Below are 19,531 nucleotides of genomic sequence, written 5' to 3'. Positions count from 1 at the left end.
CACACACACTACACACACACACACACTACACACACACACTTCACACACACACTGCAGAAGTTCTAAACCTTTCTATTTGTAACGCTGCTGGGGTTTCCACGCTCAACAGTTTCCTGTTTTGTATCCAGAATGGTCCACCACCCAAAGGACATCCAGCCAACTGGACACAACTGTACTGCAGTGATAGCTGAGATGGTTGAGAGTCAGTGTCTGGGCTCTGTTGCGTTGTTGCTGGTCTGCCAACAGTAGCATGGCTGTCCCAGAGGCTCAGACATCACTGCACGCTGGGCTGGACAGCACAAGCAGCTGTCCAAGTTCCAGATGCCAAGATGCACGCTCTCCTGGGCTCGATGCACGCTCTCCTGGGCTCGATGCACGCTCTCCTGGGCTCGATGCACGCTCTCCTGCGCAGACCAAGCAGATGGTGACCCCGTTAACTAAATTTGAACCATGGCATTCTGTCGCCAAGATTTGTTGCCTTTCTCGGTCACCTACACAGTTCTCCGTCACTGGGACGGTTTTCCGAATTCTTTGTAATGAAAAAAAGGACTGGAATTGGTCAAACGTGCAGTTGAATACATGTACAAAATGATCCACTTTCTAGTACCCTATAAAATCTGTTTTATTTTTTGGAATAATTCCATTTAGTTTTCCGAATTTTGTTTGTTTGTTTGTATTTTCAGGTTTCATAATTTTCCCAGTTTTTCTGCTCTCTCTCCCATCCACTTTTTTTCTTAATAGGAAAAACAACCAAATTGGATGTTTTATATGTCCACAACAATGCTAAAAGCACATCAGGAGAGCAATCTCGAGGTATGGTGAAAAAATAATTCATTCCAGTGTCCACCTAGCAAGAGGCTGTTTAGTGGTGTTTTTAAAAAGGCACGTGATTAGAGTTTGCCAAACAATATACCCTGGATTGATGCATTATGCCAAGTATGTATAGGCTACTTGTAGATAACATTTAGTTGAGAAGGTATTGGGGGAAGCCTTTCCATCAACCAGAATAAGGTTGTCGTTAGCATCATTGCTAACGGCTACACAGAGGCATTAACACCAAAAAATGTCTGTAGCATTGAAGGTCCCCAAGAACACTGGCCTCCAATAATTCTTAAATGGAAGAAGTTTGCAACCACCAAGACTCTTCCAAGAGCTGGCCGCTCGGCCAAACTGAGCAATCCTGGGAGAAGGGCCTTGGTCAGGGAGGTGACCAAGAACCTGATGGTCACTCTGACAGAGCTCCAGAGTTCCTCTGTGGAGATGTCCTTCTGGAACATTCTCCCATCTCTGCAGTACTCCACCAATCAGGCCTTTATGGTAGTGACCAGACGGAAGCCACTCCTCAGTAAAAAAGAACATGACCGTCTGCTTTGAGTTTGTCAAAAGGCACCTTAAGGACTCTGACCATGAAAAACAGGATTCTCTGGTATGATGAAAACAAGATTGAACTCTGGCCTCAATGCCAAGCTTCATGTCTGGAGGAAACCAGGCACTATCCGTACGGTGAAGCAAGGTGGTGGCAGCATCATGCTTTGGGGATGTTTTTCAGTGGCGGCGACTGGGAGACTAGTCAGGATCAAGGGATAGATTAACGGAGCAATGTACAGAGATCCTCAATGAGAACCTGCTCCCGAGCACTCGGACTGGAGTGAAGGGTCACCTTCCAACAGGACAATGACCCTAAGCACCCAGCCAAGACAACATAGGAGTGGCTTCGGGACAAGTCTCTGATTTGTTCTTGAGTGGCCCAGGCAGATCCTGGACTTGAACCCGATCGAACATATCTGGAGAGACCTGAAAATAGCTGTGCAGCTACACTCCCCATCCAGCCTGACAGAGCTTGAGAGGATCTGCAGAGAAGAATGGGAGAAACTCCCACAAATACAGGTGTGCCAAGCTTGTAGCGTCATACCCAAGAAGACTTGGCTGGAATTGCTGCCGAAAGGTGCTTCCGCAAAGTACTGAGTGAAGGGTCTGAATAGTTATGTAAGTGTGATTTAAAAAAAAAAAATATATATATATATATATATATATATCTATATCTTTTTATAATTAAGTCTAACGTAAGTGTTGTAAAAGTGACAGGGCCTGAATACTTACCAAATACACTGTACATCTGTAAGGTACCTCCAGTCAAGCATTGAATTTCAAGCACCGGTCCAATGAAAGCCGCATAAAAGGGCAGTGATTGGTAACCATAACAGATCAGACTGAATATCGCTTTAAGCCTGGTCAAGTTAATAATTAGGCTGTGGATGATGTATTAAACCACCCAGACACATCCGAGATCCAGTCGTCCTTCTGAACTGAGTTGCAGGACAGGGATGAAACTGCTCAGGGGATGTTACCATTGGTTGTTTTAAAAAATAAATAAAAAACGCCTACAGAGTTCAATGGGGGGGAGGATCAACTACACAATAAAGACCTGAATGACAGAGCGAGAAGAGGAATACAAATATTTCTAAACATTCATATGAATGACCAAGGCACTAAATGAATACTGACGAAAAAAATAAAAAAACACGGCAAAGGAATACACTTTTTGGCCTACATGCAAAGCCCTATAGCAACACATCACTGAGTAACTGCCTCCTTCTTCTTTCCCCCCATTTTTTTTTTTTTTTCAAGCATGGTGGTCTTTGCATGGGAATGCTTGACATCCGCAAATACCGGGGAGATTTTCAGGATAAGAATAAATGGGATGGAGCTAAGCAAAAGACACAATCCTAGAGGTTAAACTTGCTTCAGTCTGCTTTCCACCAGACGCTGTGAGAGGAATTCACCTTTCAACTGGACAATAACCTTAAAACAGAAGGCCACATCTACACGGGAGTTTCTTACCAAGAAGACGGGGGGACATTTTCCAGAGTGGCCACCTTTTTGGAAGAAAATATTGTAAAGGATAATGGGATAGTATACAAATCTCTTATAGACTTACCCAAGAAGACTCACAGCTGTAATGTATGCCAAATGTGTCTCGAACACGTATTGAGTCAGGGAGGGGCGGAATACTTCATCATATTTGCGTTTTATTTATTTTGTATTTAAAAAAAATATTAATTAATGTAGCATTTTCCTTCCACTTTCACATTCCACTTTAAAATGAATCCAACTTAAATGAATTCTAATTAAATTAACTTTGTGACAATAACGTTTGAAGGAATCCAAGGACTGTGACAACGTTTGCAAGGACCTGTATAGAATCGTGTGCATCGCAAACGTCAAATTGTACGGAGGGAGGATTGCCATAATTCTAGACATATGCACCTCCAAAGAAATTGCTTAGTGATCAAGAATATAAACCGTTTTTAGTTTGCAATGGGGCATTAAGTAATGATTACTGGCATAGGTCTAATGGTCTTTTTTGGTCTGTCATAATTGATTGAAATTGATTTTAATTTACTGAGCGCTTGCATTTTGGAATTTGTTGTTAAAATTGAAGTATTACATAAAAAAAAATGTTGGAGACAAAATGTAATAAAAAGTGCTGTCTAGGTAGCCTGAAATAGACACATTAGCTTGAGACTCGGGACATTGTGACTTGACATGTTTGTGACTACAATTTCTTGCTCCCACCTGTGTTTGTTACTGTAAGGATGTAAGGGAACAAGTCATTAACAGTACGAGAGAGAGAGAGAGAGCTCTTGAGAGGTTGACTCTTTTGTTTGAGTTCAGACAAAAGTGCAAACGAAGTAGAACTGGAACATGAGACTAAACCATTTGCCAGTAGGATGTTACAGAATGGTGTAGTATGGAACTCTGTGTCCTCATGACACCTCTGTCTTCATCAGGGTATTTCTTATGTATGTTTCTGTCGTCATGTACTCTGTTAACTTTTTTTTTTTTAGATTTAAAGGCCCAATGCAGCTGTTTTTATATGAATATCACATTTCTTGGTAACAATTAAGTACATTACTGTAATAGATTTCCATTTAAAATGGACAAACTTTTGCTTGGCCTGTCTTTTTAGATTGGTCTGACTGGGGGAGGGAAAACTGAAAACTAGCTATTGCTGGCAGAGGTTTGGCGCTCTTTGTTATTGGGTTATTAACCAATTTACCGTACAGTGATCTCACCATGGTAAACTGAAACTCCCACCCATGCAAACCTGACTCGCCGCCATCACCAAACCTGCCCCTCTCGACTATTAGGGGTGTAACGGTACACGTATTCGTACCGAACCGTTCGGTACTGGGGCCTCTGTTCGGTCCGCACTGTGAACTCGAATGAAAAAATCAAATGAAAACACAAGCCCGATAAGCTATGACGACGCTGTGTTATATGCCTTTTTGAGTAAATCTGAGATGAAAACGGCTATTCCGTTAAAACAACTAAAGCTGCATAGGCACATTGTAATCAAAAATTAAAATCTTAATTGGGGCATTTTCAAGCTGTCCTTTTGTGAGGCGCAGCCGGGAACAAGTTCTGTACAATGGCAACTGGTGGGGTCAATAAACCTAGAGGATTCTCCATCGTTTAGACATCCAGTTTGAAAACATTTTGGTTTCCTAGTCGATTTTAAACGGCAATGGACAGAAGGTATATTTACCTCTGCTCAACCAGATTACTTTATGCAGCTGACGACACCTCAAACATGTCGCCGTAAACATGTCGACAGCACCCCAGTATTTCTACCGCTGGAGAAAAACGGAAACGCCAAAAAACAACAACAACTTGGTCTCCCCTCTGTATTCAAGCATCTGATTCTGACCGGGCGGAAGAAATCAAAGAAATGACGAGCTGCGGCTATGTTTTTATAGCCACGGATATGCGTCCATTCTCAGTGGTTGAGAAGAATAGGGGGTTTCAGCACCTCCATGAAAGTGCTCGAGCCACGTTACGAACTTCACCCTCTCGCACGCACTGGTAGTGCCCGGTCTATATAAGCAAGTCAAAGTTGTCAATGAATTGGCCAATTCACCCTGTGTTACTCTTACTACATATGGATGGACAATCCAGGGCTACAGAGAGCTACAGTGCCTTCAGAAACGATTCATACCCCTTGATTTGTTCCACAGTTAGTTAAAGCCTGAATTCAAAATAGATTAAATCCCCCCCCCCCCCCCCCACCACCAAACTACACAAAATACCCCATAATGACAAAATTAAAACATGTTTTTAGAAATGTTTGAAAATGTATTGAAAACGAAATACAGAAATCTAATTTTAAGTAGGTATTCATACCCCTGAGTCAATACATGTTAGAATCAACTTTGGCAGTGATTACAGCTGTGAGTGTTTCTGGGTAAATCTCTACGAGCGTTGCACATCTGGATTGTATAATATTTGCCCATTTAAAAAAAAAATTATATATTTTCAAAATTCTTCAAGCTAATTGGTTGTTGATCATTTGTTAGACAACCATGTTCAAGTCTTGCCATAGATTTAAGTCTAAACAAACTCGCTACTTCTTGTAAATTTGGCTTTGTGTTTCAGCTTATTGTCCTGCTGAAAGGTTAATTCTTCTCCCATTGTCTGGTGGAAAGCAGACTGAACCAGGTTTACCTCTAGGATTTTGCCTGTGCTTAGCTCCATTCAGTTTCTTTTTATCTTGAAAAACTCCCCAGTCCTTAACGATTACAAGCATACCCATAACATGATGCAGCCACCACTATGGTTGAAAATATGTGAAGTGGTACTCGATAATGTGTCGTATTGGATTTGCCCCAAACATTAATATTTGTATTCAGGACAAAAAAGTGAATTGCTTTACCAATTTTTTTTTTTTTTCAGAATTACTTTAGTGCCTTGTTGCAAACAGGATGCATGTTTTGGAATATGTTTTAAATTCTTTACAGGCTTCATTCTTTTCACTCTGTCATTTAGGTTAGTATTGTGGAGCAACTACATTGTTGTTGATCCATCCTCAGTTTTCTCCTATCACAGCCATTCAGTTCTGTAACGGTTTTAAAGTCACCATTGGCCTCGTGGTTTCCTTCCTCTCCGGCAACTGAGTTAGGAAGGATGCCTGTATCTTTGTAGTGACTGGGTGTATTGATACACCATCCAAAGTGTAATTAATAACTTCACTATGCTCAAAGGGATATTCAATGTCGGCTTTAAAAAAAAAAAAAAAAAGGTTGTGTGTGTGTGTTCAACCCATCTACCAATAGGTGCCCTTAATGAGGAATTGGGGAAACCTCTCTGAAGGAACGTACACTTATCTGTATGTGTGGGGTACAGAGATGAGCTATTCATTAAAATCATCATGTTAAACACTATTGCACACAGTGAGTCCATGCAACGTCACATTTTTACTTCTGAAATGTTAGATTTGCCATTACGAAGGGGTTGAATACTTATTGACTCAAGACATTTCATTTTTAATTAATGTGTAAAAAAAAAAAAATATCAATTTCGACATTATGGGCTAGTGACCAAAAAAAAAATCTAAATTCAAGAAATGTTAAATTGTGTCTGTAACACAGTACAATGTAGAAAGTCAAAGGGTTAAATACCTTGTGAAGGCTCTGTACTTAACAGTGACAGGCCGTCACCCCAGAGTGGGAAACCACAGCTATGGTTACTACAGTATCCTTTATGAGTCACACAAGTGCACATATTTCTATAGCAAAAGGCTATACCATATCTGAGCCATGTTTTACATATTGAATTCACACTTCTTTATTTTAGTGTTGTTGAGTAATGGTGTTCTCATTTTAAGACGATACAAAGTGTTATTCCTGATAGTGACGTCACCAGGCATTACATGACTAATGATCATGGAGTCCAGGGGCGGTTGGTGCCGTTTAAGACGAGGGAGGACTATCTTTTTGGAGAAGGGCCTTATTTCTATTACAGCATATTGGACGTCTGTCATTCATTTTCCGGTCACCCAGTTCAATGTATCGTCGACAGGTTTAGGCTACTACATTATACTCCATTGTTCCCTATACCCATCATGAGGTTGCCTCAACCTAGACAATTAATGAAAGTTTACAACGTAGGTGCTCACAGGTAGAGAGGAATTAAAGCAATCAAGATGACTGAGTGACACATTCAATACCGCCTTGCACTCTTGCCTGCATCTTGCTGATCTAGGGTGTAATCTTTAGTTTCTATTGGACAAATTCAGGTATGTTTATCCCAGTTTTTGTTCAGATTTCTTCAGTTTTTTAAGAAATGTTTTTCAACAGAATCGGCATGATAAATACACCCCTGGTCAGGCCTAAACACAATTCACTTTAATAGCAGCCACGTTGTATTCCTTCTCACATCTATGCACTCTCCTCCTCTCAACTTTTCCCTTTGCTTGTGGACTTCAATGCACTACACATCAGCTGTATGTGACCAGGCGATTTAAAAAAAAAAAAATTAAAAAACTTTCCAAGCCATGTCATAACTGCTACACACAGCCTACATCGTTGTCCCCAAGCTAATAGAACTAGTAACGCATTACTGAACCTGCTACAATCATGCAGTATCGTTAGTGTACAGTCAGTAAGCAGTTTAGCACTTATACCAGTGGGCCCCGATGGCAATAAATTAGTACAACCAAAAACAGAAAATCACATTGTAGAATTTTTAATTAATTTATTTGCAAATTATGGTGGAAAATAAACTTTTTTGTTATTGACCAAATACTTATCTCAATACTTTGTCATTGCCAACAAAGAGTATATAACAGAGGTCAAATGTTTTCTGTAAGTCTTCACAAGGTTTTCACACACTGTTGCTGGTATTTTGACCCATTCCTCCATGCAGATCTCCTCTAGAGCAGTGATATTTTGGGGCTGTTGCTGGGCAACACGGACTTTCAACTCCCTCCAAAGCTTTTCTATGGGGTTGAGATCTGGAGACTGGCTAGGCCACTCCAGGACCTTGAAATGCTTCTTACAAAGCCACTCCTTCGTTGCCCGGGCGGTGAGTTTGGGATCATTGTCATGCTGAAAGACCCAGTCATGTTTCATCTTCAATGCCCTTGCTGATGGAAAGAGGTTTTCACTCAAAATCTCACGATACATGGCCCCATTCATTCTTTCCTTTACACGGATCAGTCATCCTGGTCCTTTGCAGAAAAACAGCCCCAAAGCATGATGTTTCTACCCCCATGCTTCACAGTAGGTATGGTGTTCTTTGGATGCAACTCAGCATTCTTTGTCCTCCAAACACAAGTTTTTACCAAAAAGTTATATTTTGGTTTCATCTGACCATATGACATTCTCCCAATCTTCTTCTGGATCATCCAAATGCTCTCTAGCAAACTTCAGACGGGCCTGGACATGTACTGGCTTAGGCAGGGGACATGTCTGGCACTGCAGCATTTGAGTCCCTGGCGGCGTAGTGTGTTACTGATGGTAGGCTTTGTTACTTTGGTCCCAGCTCTCTGCATGTCATTCACTAGGTCCCCCCCGTGTGGATCTGGGATTTTTGCTCACCGTTCTTGTGATCATTTTGACCCCACGGGGTGAGATCTTGCGCGGAGCCCCAGATCGAGGGAGATTATCAGTGGTCTTGTTTGTCTTCCATTTCCTAATAATTGCTCCCACAGTTGATTTCTTCAAACCAAGCTGCTTACCTATTGCAGATTCAGTCTTCCCAGCCTGGTGTAGGTCTACAATTTTGTTTTTGGTGTCCTTTGACAGCTCTTTGGTCTTGGCCATAGTGGAGTTTGGAGTGTGACTGTGAGGTTGTGGACAGGTGTCTTTTATACTGATAACAAGTTCAAACAGGTGCCATTAATACAGGTAACGAGTGGAGGACAGAGGAGCCTCTTAAAGAATAAGTTACAAGTCTGTGAGAGCCAGAAATCTTGCTTGTTTGTAGGTGACCAAATACTTATTTTCCACCATAATTTGCAAATAAATTCATTAAAAATCCTACAATGTGATTTTCAGGATTTTTTTTTTCTCATTTTGTCTGTCATAGTTGAAGTGTACCTATGATGAAAATTACAGACCTCTCATCTTTTTAAGTGGGAGAACTTGCACAATTGGTGGCTGACTAAATACTTTTTTGCCCCACTGTGTGTGTGTACTACATTTACGCTCCCACACAAAATCAACATACATACACTAACTACACTTTTACTCTTCATTTGCTGCTTCTACATTCTTTACTCTTTAATTTATTATCCTGAAGTTTCTTTACCTTTCATGTCCATCTCTCCCTCAAATACCTCGTACATCTGCACATTGATCTGATATTTCCTGTATATAGCTTCACATTGTGGTGTGTGTGTGTGTGTATAATTGTATTACTACTATTTTTAACTCTGCATCGTTGGGGCTCGTAAGCAAGTATTTCATAAAGTCAACACCTGTTGTATTCGGCACAATTAAAAAAAATAAAAAATTAAAAAAAATATATATATAAAAAATTGTTAGTTGCTGTTTGGAAAATAGAATCATCAGGAAATAACACTGATAATAACTTTTACGGTGTTAGTTTTATCAGCTGTTGTACAATATGGTAACACAGAAGAAACAGGATTTTGACTGCACTGAGCCTTTAAGAGCCTAGGAGAGAGTGAGAGTGGAGAATGGGGGGGGGGGGGGGGGGGCTTTTCTTCCTTCCTGGCATTCATCTTTAATTTCTTCATTGTCTGTTGTCAGCAGGTCAACCAGGGATCGGTAATGTGGACCCTGGGTGGGTTGTGTGTGTTTGTGTTCTCACAACCCAGATGTCTCCATTGACATCCAATGGGCAAGAGCTTCTTGCTTTTCACAAATAACATGGTAACATCTGTGACTGGACCACACACACACACACACACACACGTTGCTGTTACCCCCCCCCCACACACACACACGTTGCTGTTACACACACACACACGTTGCTGTTACACACACACACACGTTGCTGTTACCCCCCCCCCCCCTCCACACACACACACACACACACACTAACATCCAGTGAAGCAGTGACCGGAAACCCGTTGCGTTTCTGGTGCACAGGCAGAATTAAGAGCGCTACAGTATGAGAGAGTGCAGAGTTCAAGTGTACAGACACAACATGGAGTGGGCAGGGCAAATCCTGTCACCATATTCCCGGTGTAGGCTGAAAGCGGACAGAAACGTCAGTGGCACACTAACAGTCTCTGTGACTGGCTGAAATGTCAGGCTTTGTTGTCAGTAATCTCTCAGTTTTTTTTTTCTGTCATGCTGTGTTTAGCCTTTAGTTTATTTTCTCCAACACATTTCCCAGCTGTTGGGTTTTTATTCCACTTGTGGATGTGAGGAATGAAACCTTTTTTTTTATTTATTTTTTTATTTTTTAGATTGAAGATTCACTCCTGAGTCCTGTTGGGAAGGAGTTCATCTCCTCAGTCAAACCGCATTTTTACACAGCGCTTCATGAATGCTTGTCGTTCACATGGCCACGAAAACAATGTTGCCTCACTGACAATTTGCGGAGATGTAAAATAAATAAAAAATAAATTCCGTGACATTCCAGAAGCTGTCAGTCACATGTTTTTTTTTATTTTTTTACATGGAGCATTTTTAGTTACTTCAGGTCTTCCTGTCAGACAGTGATTGTCCACACACTGAAAAACAAACACTCTCTTTCTCCTCCACAGGTGATTTCTGCAGGGCGCCATCACGGCAGGATATCTGTCCAGAGAAGGGCATTGCGTACTGGGTTAGGAGCTAGGTGTGGACCCCACTCCCAGACCCTCCAGATTCCTAGATTTGAGTAAGTCTCCGCTCACTCGCGCTCACACACACACACACACACACACACACACACACACACACACACACACACACACACACACACACACACACACACACACACACACACACACACACACACACACACACACACACACATACATTCATTCATTCATTCATTCATTTCCACTCTTGCCTCAGAATCCTGTACTGTGGTATCAATAGTTGAGATTCAGTGGATGGAACTTCCATACATTTCTATCAGTAAGTCACTCTTTGATTCTACTCTAGCCAGTACAGTCAGTCAGTAAGTCACTCTTTGATTCTACTCTAGCCAGTACAGTCAGTCAGTAAGTCACTCTTTGATTCTACTCTAGCCAGTACAGTCAGTCAGTAAATCACTCTTTGATTCTACTCTAGCCAGTACAGTCAGTAAGTCACTCTTTGATTCTACTCTAGCCAGTACAGTCAGTCAGTAAATCACTCTTTGATTCTACTCTAGCCAGTACAGTCAGTCAGTAAGTCACTCTTTGATTCTACTCTAGCCAGTACAGTCAGTCAGTAAATCACTCTTTGATTCTACTCTAGCCAGTACAGTCAGTCAGTAAGTCACTCTTTGATTCTACTCTAGCCAGTACAGTCAGTCAGTAAGTCACTTTGATTCTACTCTAGCCAGTACAGTCAGTCAGTAAGTCACTCTTTGATTCTACTCTAGCCAGTACAGTCAATCAGTAAGTCACTCTTTGATTCTACTCTAGCCAGTACAGTCAGTCAGTAAATCACTCTTTGATTCTACTCTAGCCAGTACAGTCAGTCAGTAAGTCACTCTTTGATTCTACTCTAGCCAGTACAGTCAGTCAGTAAATCACTATTTGATTCTACTCTAGCCAGTACAGTCAGTCAGTAAGTCACTCTTTGATTCTACTCTAGCCAGTACAGTCAGTCAGTAAGTCACTCTTTGATTCTACTCTAGCCAGTACAGTCAGTCAGTAAGTCACTCTTTGATTCTACTCTAGCCAGTACAGTCAGTCAGTGCTATTTTCTTTTCTTTTTCAGTTCTCTTGTTCTTCACTATATTAGCCAGTATTCTACAGTACAGGTCGGTGCCGCATGTGAAGTTATTCAATCATTTATTTTATCTACAAGCTCATTGAAATGAGCATTGGCCAGTTCTGGTGGGCCTTGAGGCTGACTCGCTGTTGGGGGAGCGGATTAGGGGAGTGGGGGAAGGGGGTGCGGTGAGTGAGTGGGGGGTGAATTGTGTGTGTGCAGGCACCACTATTTTATGATGTAGTTGGTGTCACATTTCCTGTCACCACCTTTCAGGTCTCTGTCACTAGGGCACTACCGTACGTCAGATACTAGACTGCCTTGGATCCTACGTCTGAGGGCCTGCTTGTTGAACCACGATGGCTTGTTGATCGACCTGTTAGTGTTTGTCATTACACACGGCTAGGAGGATGGCTTGTTGAACCAGGATGGCTTGTTGATCGACCTGTTAGTGTTTGTCATTACACACGGCTAGGAGGATGGCTTGTTGAACCAGGATGGCTTGTTGATCGACCTGTTAGTGTTTGTCATTACACACGGCTAGGAGGATGGCTTGTTGAACCAGGATGGCTTGTTGATCGACCTGTTAGTGTTTGTCATTACACACGGCTAGGAGGATGGCTTGTTGAACCATGATGGCTTGTTGATCGACCTGTTAGTGTTTGTTATTACCCACGGCTAGGAGGATGGCTTGTTGAACCAGGATGGCTTGTTGATCGACCTGTTAGTGTTTGTCATTACACACGGCTAGGAGGATGGCTTGTTGAACCAGGATGGCTTGTTGATCGACCTGTTAGTGTTTGTCATTACACACGGCTAGGAGGATGGCTTGTTGAACCAGGATGGCTTGTTGATCGACCTGTTAGTGTTTGTTATTACACACGGCTAGGAGGATGGCTTGTTGAACCAGGATGGCTTGTTGATCGACCTGTTAGTGTGTTATTACACACGGCTAGGAGGATGGCTTGTTGATCGACCTGTTAGTGTGTTATTACACACGGCTAGGAGGATGGCTTGTTGAACCAGGATGGCTTGTTGAACCATGACGTCATGTTGATCGACCTGTTAGTGTGTTATTACACACGGCTAGGAGGATGGCTTGTTGATCGACCTGTTAGTGTGTTATTACACACGGCTAGGAGGATGGCTTGTTGAACCAGGATGGCTTGTTGATCGACCTGTTAGTGTGTTATTACACACGGCTAGGAGGATGGCTTGTTGATCGACCTGTTAGTGTGTTATTACACACGGCTAGGAGGATGGCTTGTTGATCGACCTGTTAGTGTGTTATTACACACGGCTAGGAGGATGGCTTGTTGGGTCTCTTTTATAAAAAAAATATATATATATTTTTTTACTACACATTAAGACATTGACAGCGGGAAGTTTGCAAACGTTTCACAACTGTTTTCTGATGTTGTAATTTCCTTTTTCCTGTGTATCTCTCCAGCAGAGAGACCTTGATGGGTCTGACCACAGACTGTTGAATGTACCCATTTTTAAGTCTGGGGGTTCCCCCCCAAAAATGTTTTTTTGTTCGTCAATTCAGTTAATTTTTTATCATAGAACTAGTGATTTTATTTCATTCGAACCCTAGATCTAGTTGTAGTAGGACCCCTAGTGGGGGAGTGGACCCCTAGATCTAGTCGTAGTAGGACCCCTAGTGGGGGAGTGGACCCCTAGATCTAGTCGTAGTAGGAAACCTAGTGGGGGAGTGGACCCCTAGATCTAGTCGTAGTAGGACCCCTAGTGGGGGAGTGGACCCCTAGATCTAGTCGTAGTAGGACCCCTAGTGGGGGAGTGGACCCCTAGATCTAGTCGTAGTAGGACCCCTAGTGGGGGAGTGGACCCCTAGATCTAGTCGTAGTAGGACCCCTAGTGGGGGAGTGGACCCCTAGATCTAGTCGTAGTAGGACCCCTAGTGGGGGAGTGGACCCCTAGATCTAGTCGTAGTAGGACCCCTAGTGGGGGAGTGGACCCCTAGATCTAGTCGTAGTAGGACCCCTAGTGGGGGAGTGGACCCCTAGATCTAGTCGTAGTAGGACCCCTAGTGGGGGAGTGGACCCCTAGATCTAGTCGTAGTAGGACCCCTAGTGGGGGAGTGGACCCCTAGATCTAGTCGTAGTAGGACCCCTAGTGGGGGAGTGGACCCCTAGATCTAGTCGTAGTAGGACCCCTAGTGGGGGAGTGGACCCCTAGATCTAGTCGTAGTAGGACCCCTAGTGGGGGAGTGGACCCCTAGATCTAGTCGTAGTAGGACCCCTAGTGGGGGAGTAGGAAGGAAACTCCACTTCTACAGGTTAATGGGCTTTCTCTTGTTGTCATGTTGAAAGCACACTGTGTCACATTCATCTTGGTTACGGGTGTTTTGTGATGCCAACTAGGGTTTTTTTTAAAAACATGTTTTTCTGCCTGAAAGTGTTGTTTCCGGAGCAATTGAGGATAATGAGCTAGATTCCTTCTGTGCATCAAAACACACCCCTCCAGGCAGGCAGGCAGGCAGGCACAATAATAATGACTAGATTCCTCCTGTGTGCATCACATCCTGTTTTAATGTTTTTTTTTAAATGCTGTAGGCAGTAAGATCAGGGGAGCGACTGAACACCACCAACACACATCATGATCCACCTCCACTGTGCCAGGTTCAATACATCTTTCCTGTCCTGGTTCTTTCAGGGATGAATCCCTTTTCAACTACAGATAGATGTTGGAGGCCAGTGTCAAACAGCACTCAGGGCCGTCCACACCAAGCACCATAACGGATAATTATGATAAATTTTACATAACTATATAACATGTTAGTGAGCGGCCACGCGAGAGGAACGTGTAATGTTTTATAGATCCACGGCATGTTAAATCAACTGATCAATACATCCTGCACGCGGGTAGGCCTGTTCCTGAGATGCTAACACAGACCTTTTTGGGGTGTGTTCATTTGTCATAGTAAAAACAATGTTTTCTCATAGTTGTCAATTCGTTTTGGATATTTTTAATCTCACTGTGCTCATCTCTTTTTTTAAATTTATTTTTATTTATTATTATTTATTTTTTAAAGTGAGTACACGGTTAATTGTTTCAAGGCTGTAACCTGCAGTGATCTAGGCTAATTTGAATAACCGCTCAAATGCTCCTGTTTGTGGATGCGTTTTCCAAATGCTATTGTAGTTTTAGATTTTCCTGGGAATCCAAAGAGCTAAAGAGGGACTGGCTGTAGCTGATGGGCAGTGGGGGAGGCCAGGTGTGTGCTTGTGCAAAGAGAAGATGCGAGATGTGTTAGTAGCTAATACAACCCATTGTTTATTAACTAAATATTAGGCTGCCGTTGGTAAAAAGGAAAAAAAAGATTGCCGTTATCATACTGATATGCGTTGTTTTGTTGTGAATCGTTATTCTCCCAGGTCGTCTTATAATTAGACCAATGTGGTCACCAATGTGGTCGCCCAGTTGTTCAGCTTACTCTGCCTCTCCTCTCAAAGCAGCCTTGCGTATCTAGAACCAAGAACGCTTCAATGGAATGCAGTTTTTGACCGGAAGTTGTTGTTTTTTATCGCGGGAGGGACAGGGATAAAATGGCTTTTTAATTAAGGTGATCCAAACGATAGCGCTCCTTATCCACTCTTTTTGTAGTGTGAACGCTCCTGTTCACTTGAATTCGAATGATCTTGTAGTTATCGTCTTTGGTGTGGACGCCCCCTCAGTGGCACTGCTCACCCAAATCCCTCAGTGGTGTTCAACAGCAGGGAGTTGAACGCCACTCCATCGCGTCCTCCATCTCCCTCCTCCACTCTTCCTCTCCCCCCTCCTCCACTCTTCCTCTCCCCCCTCCTCCACTCTTCCTCTCCCCCCTCCTCCACTCTTCCTCTCCCCCCTCCTCCACTCTTCCTCTCCCCCCTCCTCCACTCTTCCTCTCCCCCCTCCTCCACTCTTTCTCTCCCCCCTCCTCCACTCTTTCTCTCCCCCCTCCTCCACTCTTTCTCTCCCCCTCCTCCACTCTTTCTCTCCCCCCTCCTCCACTCTTTCTCTCCCCCCTCCTCCACTCTTTCTCTCCCCCCTCCTCCACTCTTCCTCTCTCCCCCCTCCTCCTCCACTCTTCCTCTCTCTCCTCCTCCTCCTCCACTCTTCCTCTCCCTCCTCCTCCACTCTCCCTCTTCTCTGATTAGGGTTCTAAATTTGTATACGCACAGTTTCATGGTCTAAACTCCATTAAAACTCACAGTAATCATTCACTAAACAGGATACAAAACAAACTACAGTTTAACTTGAAACATGTTACATTTTAATAGAATCCATCAATGAAAATCTGTTAGCGTGTTCCAACACACACGCTTTCTGTTTCATAGTTGTAACAAAGCACTCAACAAATAATGATTGAACATTGTAATTTAATTAGATTTTTTTTTTTATGTTTACATATAGCTTGCAGTAACTAAAAGTAATAAATGCTGCTGTTATTTTAAATAATCATATTCTGTTACCCAAGACTTTCATAAATGTAACCAAATTATTCTTTTTGCGATTTTAGCATATATGAACTGTAAGAAAATTACACTGTTTAGAATGTTGTGGTAGTGGGGGGGGGGTGTCGCCCGAGACCCAGCGGATCTTGTGTTGAATGTAAAATATTCATCACAATCCAATAAGTCGAGGTAGCCTCTCCCTCCTTCAGTCTGTTGTTCTCCTGTTTGAACATGACCCTTCCCTGTACACACACACACACACGCTGACCACTAGAGTGGTGATGGAATCTCACACACACGCTCGATTTACAACCACGGTCAGACCAAGAGGCACAGTTGGCATCCTGTCACCCCCCCCCCCCCCCCCCCCCCCCCCCCGTGACACACTCTCCCCTGGTATGCAGGCGTAAGGTGTTGATCCGATGCCTGGTGACTCAATCCTGATGTGAAAGCCGACTGCTGAACTGCCAAGCAATGTGCCGACGGACAAGTACGAACACAGCCTTTCAGACGCGTCACTAATGTCTGCTGCCAGTCTGCCAAAGTGCCTACTTTTAAAAAAAAACAAGTCCTTGACTGACCAGCTCGATCATAACAGCAGGGCGGGTGCAGTGTGAACCAGTGTTACATGTTGGTGTTGTGTTCATCAGTTGCTTTAACCTACAGGACATCCAATGGTATTGATTCAAAGCAACTTCAGGTAAATATGTTAGCTAGAAACTATATTAATGGACGCTATCGACACATTGTTCATTCTGCCTTATCTTATCTGTATCTGAAACGAGCAATAGGTTACTCCTATTATATAACCTGTTTTATTGTTTCAAAGTAACAAATTCAGAAATATATTTTGAAAGGCTTCTGCTTGAATGACTGTGTGACTAGACGAATGCAGATGCATGCTAATGTATGCGCGAACAACCTGACCACCTGCTGGGACCAAATCATGTAAACCCTCGTGGTGACGCAAAAGAATGCTTCGGCTTTAAAACACAGCTAACCACAGCCACCATCACATGGACACTAAGTCGGTCAAGTCGGGGCTCGACAGTGCGGACTATTTTACTCACATATGAGCTTAGATGTGCTGCTGTGCCACCAGGAATTTTAATTTAGGAGCGCCAGTACACCTAGAAAAATGAAGGATTCTAGCTTTATATATATATTTTTATTTTATTTTATTGTTCTCCTAAAGCATAGTGTCCTTGTTGAAGTGTGTGTGTGTGTGTGTGTACTGTGTAGAGATCAAGATGGTTTGATCTAGGAGACTGGTTGGTTATCAACACAAATCTCAAGCTTTACACATACGTTGTGATGCAACACTTTGGATGATTGCATGAACAATGTGGTTTTTATCTATCTATTATTCAAATAAATGATAAATGCATGAATGTCAGCCCCACCTCTTTCACCCATAACCTTTTTCAAGAGGTACTATACAACAACAACAAAAAAACACTACATTTCCTGCTCGCTAATTTGAGTTTGTGACAAAACAAAGCAAGTATAGTTTAGAGAATCATTGTACCATCTAAACAGCTGTGAAATATACTGTATTTTCCTGAACCAACAATATTGTACTTTCAGCTTGTATTGAAGCTGGTGTAGAAAACCGAAAGTAAAAGATGCAAAAGAAAGCATAGAAATAACACGCATAGAACAGACCTACTGCTTCTTAGACTGGCTTTCAATGAGACTGATAGATCTATAACACACAGAACAGACCTACTGCTTCTTAGACTGGCTTTCAATGAGACTGATAGATCTATAACACACAGAACAGACCTACTGCTTCTTAGACTGGCTTTCAATGAGACTGATAGATCTATAACACACAGAACAGACCTACTGCTTCTTAGACTGGCTTTCAGTGAGAGTGATAGATCTATAACACACAGAACAGACCTGCTTCTTAGACTGGCTTTCAATGAGACTGATAGATCTATAACACACAGAACAGACCTACTGCTTCTTAGACTGGCTTTCAATGAGAGTGATAGATCTATAACACACAGAACAGACCTACTGCTTCTTAGACTGGCTTTCAATGAGACTGATAGATCTATAACACACAGAACAGACCTACTGCTTCTTAGACTGGCTTTCAATGAGACTGATAGATCTATAACACACAGAACAGACCTACTGCTTCTTAGACTGGCTTTCAATGAGACTGATAGATCTATAACACACAGAACAGACCTACTGCTTCTTAGACTGGCTTTCAATGAGACTGATAGATCTATAACACACAGAACAGACCTACTGCTTCTTAGACTGGCTTTCAATGAGAGTGATAGATCTATAACGCATAGAACACACTGCTTCTTAGACTGGCTTTCAATGAGACTGATAGATCTATAACACACAGAACAGACCTACTGCTTCTTAGACTGGCTTTCAATGAGAGTGATAGATCTATAACACACAGAACAGACCTACTGCTTCTTAGACTGGCTTTCAATGAGAGTGATAGATCTATAACACACAGAACAGACCTACTGCTTCTTAGACTGGCTTTCAATGAGAGTGATAGATCTATAACACACAGAACAGACCTACTGCTTCTTAGACTGGCTTTCAATGAGACTGATAGATCTATAACACACAGAACAGACCTACTGCTTCTTAGACTGGCTTTCAATGAGACTGATAGATCTATAACACACAGAACAGACCTACTGCTTCTTAGACTGGCTTTCAATGAGACTGATAGATCTATAACACACAGAACAGACCTACTGCTTCTTAGACTGGCTTTCAATGAGACTGATAGATCTATAACACACAGAACAGACCTACTGCTTCTTAGACTGGCTTTCAATGAGACTGATAGATCTATAACACACAGAACAGACCTACTGCTTCTTAGACTGGCTTTCAATGAGACTGATAGATCTATAACACACAGAACAGACCTACTGCTTCTTAGACTGGCTTTCAATGAGACTGATAGATCTATAACACACAGAACAGACCTACTGCTTCTTAGACTGGCTTTCAATGAGAGTGATAGATCTATAACACACAGAACAGACCTACTGCTTCTTAGACTGGCTTTCAATGAGACTGATAGATCTATAACACACAGAACAGACCTACTGCTTCTTAGACTGGCTTTCAATGAGACTGATAGATCTATAACACACAGAACAGACCTACTGCTTCTTAGACTGGCTTTCAATGAGACTGATAGATCTATAACACACAGAACAGACCTACTGCTTCTTAGACTGGCTTTCAATGAGACTGATAGATCTATAACACACAGAACAGACCTACTGCTTCTTAGACTGGCTTTCAGTGAGAGTGATAGATCTATAACACACAGAACAGACCTACTGCTTCTTAGACTGGCTTTCAGTGAGAGTGATAGTGATATCACACGTTTCCATGTGAATTTGGTCGAGT

General features: G+C 42.4%; 1 protein-coding gene across 4 annotated transcripts in view; it reads left to right on the top strand.

The window, feature by feature from the left end:
* LOC110500615 (tumor protein p53-inducible protein 11) overlaps nt 1-19,531 on the top strand; it is a 102,503-nt gene that overhangs the window by 12,882 nt on the left and 70,090 nt on the right. For 2 of the 4 annotated variants that reach the window (XM_090213765.1, XM_090213780.1), the window contains exons 2-3: nt 10,520-10,635; nt 10,815-10,877. In XM_090213765.1, coding sequence (XP_090069891.1) covers nt 10,853-10,877 — 25 coding nt within the window. In that variant the 5' untranslated portion in view covers nt 10,520-10,635; nt 10,815-10,852. Of the gene's footprint in view, nt 1-10,519; nt 10,636-10,814; nt 10,878-16,696; nt 16,821-19,531 lie in introns of those variants that run through there. The other 2 variants (XM_036960342.2, XM_090213776.1) reach the window with 2 other exon arrangements.

This window comes from Oncorhynchus mykiss, chromosome 2 (assembly GCF_057628025.1).
Source record: "Oncorhynchus mykiss isolate SJ-2025 chromosome 2, ASM5762802v1, whole genome shotgun sequence".
NCBI classification, from domain to species: Eukaryota; Metazoa; Chordata; class Actinopteri; order Salmoniformes; family Salmonidae; genus Oncorhynchus; species Oncorhynchus mykiss.
This window is presented reverse-complemented; position numbering and strand designations above follow the sequence as displayed.